At 64.1% G+C, this 2,396-nt stretch overlaps 2 protein-coding genes across 2 annotated transcripts in view; one reads left to right on the forward strand and one right to left on the reverse strand.

The window, feature by feature from the left end:
• MFSD7 (major facilitator superfamily domain containing 7) overlaps positions 1-1,712 on the forward strand; it is an 8,316-nt gene extending 6,604 nt beyond the window's left edge. Inside the window, exons 8-9 of the mRNA XM_006771452.2 lie at positions 53-200; positions 918-1,712. Of these exons, the coding sequence (XP_006771515.1) occupies positions 53-200; positions 918-1,147 (378 nt within the window). The 3' untranslated portion in view covers positions 1,148-1,712. The remainder of the gene's footprint in view (positions 1-52; positions 201-917) is intronic.
• MYL5 (myosin light chain 5) overlaps positions 1,625-2,396 on the reverse strand; it is a 2,620-nt gene continuing 1,848 nt past the window's right edge. Inside the window, exons 3-4 of the mRNA XM_015568937.1 lie at positions 2,078-2,126; positions 1,625-1,812 (exon numbers count right to left, since the gene is read on the reverse strand). Of these exons, the coding sequence (XP_015424423.1) occupies positions 1,711-1,812; positions 2,078-2,126 (151 nt within the window). The 3' untranslated portion in view covers positions 1,625-1,710. The remainder of the gene's footprint in view (positions 1,813-2,077; positions 2,127-2,396) is intronic.

The following is a 2,396-nucleotide window of genomic DNA, read 5'->3' on the forward strand; positions in this document are numbered from 1 at the left end:
CACACTGACTGGGGCGCCTGGCACTGTGGGGGGGCAGGGTGGGGGCAGGGAGCCGTGTCGGGCAGGGCTGAGGTTCTCCCGGCTGTCCAGGCAGGCCGAGGGTGTGCTCATGATGGTGCTGCTGACCGCCCTGACTGTGCGCCGCTCGGACCCGTCCTTCTCCACCTGCCAAGGCGGCCAGGACCCCCTGGACTGGAAGGGTGAGTGTCCCCGCCCAGGGAGCCCCCGACGCAGGCGAAGAGGGCAGGGCCGGGGCCTCGATCTGCGCCAGCTCTGGGAACCGCCCTCCACCGGCCCTTCTGCTGTCCATGGTGGGCGGCTGCTGGGCAGGGGCAGGGTGGGATCAGAGGGCAACAGGCAGGACCCAGCTCATCATGGCGGGAGCAGCCCTGAGGCCCTTACAAAGCCCAACCTCTATACCCTGCGTGAGTCGTTCTCACATGAGATCAGGAAGCCCGAGTCAGGTGGTTCAGTGGACAGAGCACCGGCCTGCGGACCGAAGGGCACAGGCTCCTCCCCGGCCCAGACCCTGGCCAGGGTGCGTGCAGGAGGCAACCAATCGATGTGCTTCTCTCACATCGATGTTCCTCTCTGTCTTTCCCTCTCTCTTCCACTCTAAGAATCAATGGACACATATCCTCAGGTGAGGATTAAAATGAGGTCAGGAAAAGAAAAAGAGATGAGAGAGGAGAGACAGACACAAAGGCAGATAGACAGAAAGACAGAGTGCAGATGGCACAGAGAGGTGGGGTGTTGCACCCGGGCTCCTCGACCGTGCCAGCGACAGCATCTGTGACCTGCTCTTGGGGCAGGAAGGCTGGGACGGGATCTGCTCCTGGTCACTGTGGTCGTGGTCAGTGGGGTCAGCTGGGCTGGCTCCATGGCCAGGCCTCAGGCCGGCTGCTGTGTCCCCCCAGTGTCCATGTTGACGATGGCCGGCCTGTGCACCCTCCTGAGCTGCTGCCTGGTACTCCTCTTCCACACCCCCTACCGGCGCCTGCAGGCCGAGGCCCGCTCGAGCCCCTCCCTCCAGGACTTGGGGAGCCCGGCCGCCAACCACGCACCCCTCCAGCAGGCCCTCCCCCCAGCCCTGTTGGGGCACCCCCAGGGCCCGAGCAAGGATGCTGCAGGGGCGGCTCATTCCTAGAGCCTCCTTGGACATGCAGGGACTGAGAGGCAGCCTGGGGAGTGAAGGAGCCGGGAGAGGTGGCTGGGGCAGCCACCGCTGAGCCCGGGCAGGTCCTACAGGGGCACGAGGACTGCAGTGGGCACAGTGCAGGCGCAGCATATGGGGACATGGCTTATGGGGAGCTGGACAGGTTGTGGGTCCTGAGGGCCCCGGAGGTCAGAGACTGGAGTGCACAGGGGTGGGGAGGGCCTTCCTTGAAGGGGCCCATCCCAGAGCCTCTCTCAGCCTCCATTACCGAGTGACCAGACACCCAGCCTTTTGTTGACTGGGGTGGCCTGTGTGCCGAAGGGCGTGGCCTGGGCGCTGATGGGGGTGGTTGGGTGCCAACAGGGGCCTGGGTGCTGACGGGTGGTCCGGGCTATTCTGGGGGCAGAACAGATGGAGGGTCCCACAGGCTGATGCCGCCCAGGCCCTCCGACCCCAGGTGGACACGTCCCCTCCCCACAGACACTTGCAGGCAGGTTGGTGGGTTCGGGTTTATTGAACTGGCCCCACCCAGTGGGGGTGGGGTGGGGCACCCCTCATTCCTCCTTCTCCTCCCCATGGGTGAGCACATAGCTCAGCGCCTTGTAGTCCAGGTTGCCTGCAGCGTCGATCTTTGCAAATTGCAACATCTGGTCGACCTGCGGGCAGGGCGGTGGGTGTCAGGCCCTGCAGGAGGGCAGAGCAAGTGGGTCCCAAGGGGTGCAGCCTGAGGGCGACAGGCCCCCACCTCCAACCTGCTCTGGGCTTGTTTCTGTGCTTGTGGGGATGAGGGGGGCTGGGGCTCAGCCTCTGGGTGTCCCTCCCACACTAACCCTCCAGCCTCTCAGGGCCAGGGCCCATCCCCAGCCAAGCCCTGGGGTCCCCCAGGCCGTGGGGGAGGTGGGGTGGGGCCCAGGGCCAGACCTCCTCCGTAGTCATCTTGTCAGCCTGGGACATGAGCAGCCTCTTGATGCTGAGGACAAGGAGGGGGCACCGGGTTAGGCTGCTCTGAAGAAAGAGTCAGCCCTGGCCGGTGTGGCTCACTGATGGAGCGTCGGCCTACGGACGGAAGGGTCCCGGGTTCAATTCCGGTCACGGGCACATGCTGGGGTTGCGGGCTTGGTCCCCGTGCAGGAGGCAGCCCATCAACGATTCCCTCTCATTGTTGATGTTTCTCTCCCTTTCCCTTCCTCTCTGAAATCAATAATAAAATATATATATATATATATATATATGGTCAGCG

This window comes from Myotis davidii, unplaced genomic scaffold (genome assembly GCF_000327345.1).
Source record: "Myotis davidii unplaced genomic scaffold, ASM32734v1 scaffold665, whole genome shotgun sequence".
NCBI classification, from domain to species: Eukaryota; Metazoa; Chordata; class Mammalia; order Chiroptera; family Vespertilionidae; genus Myotis; species Myotis davidii.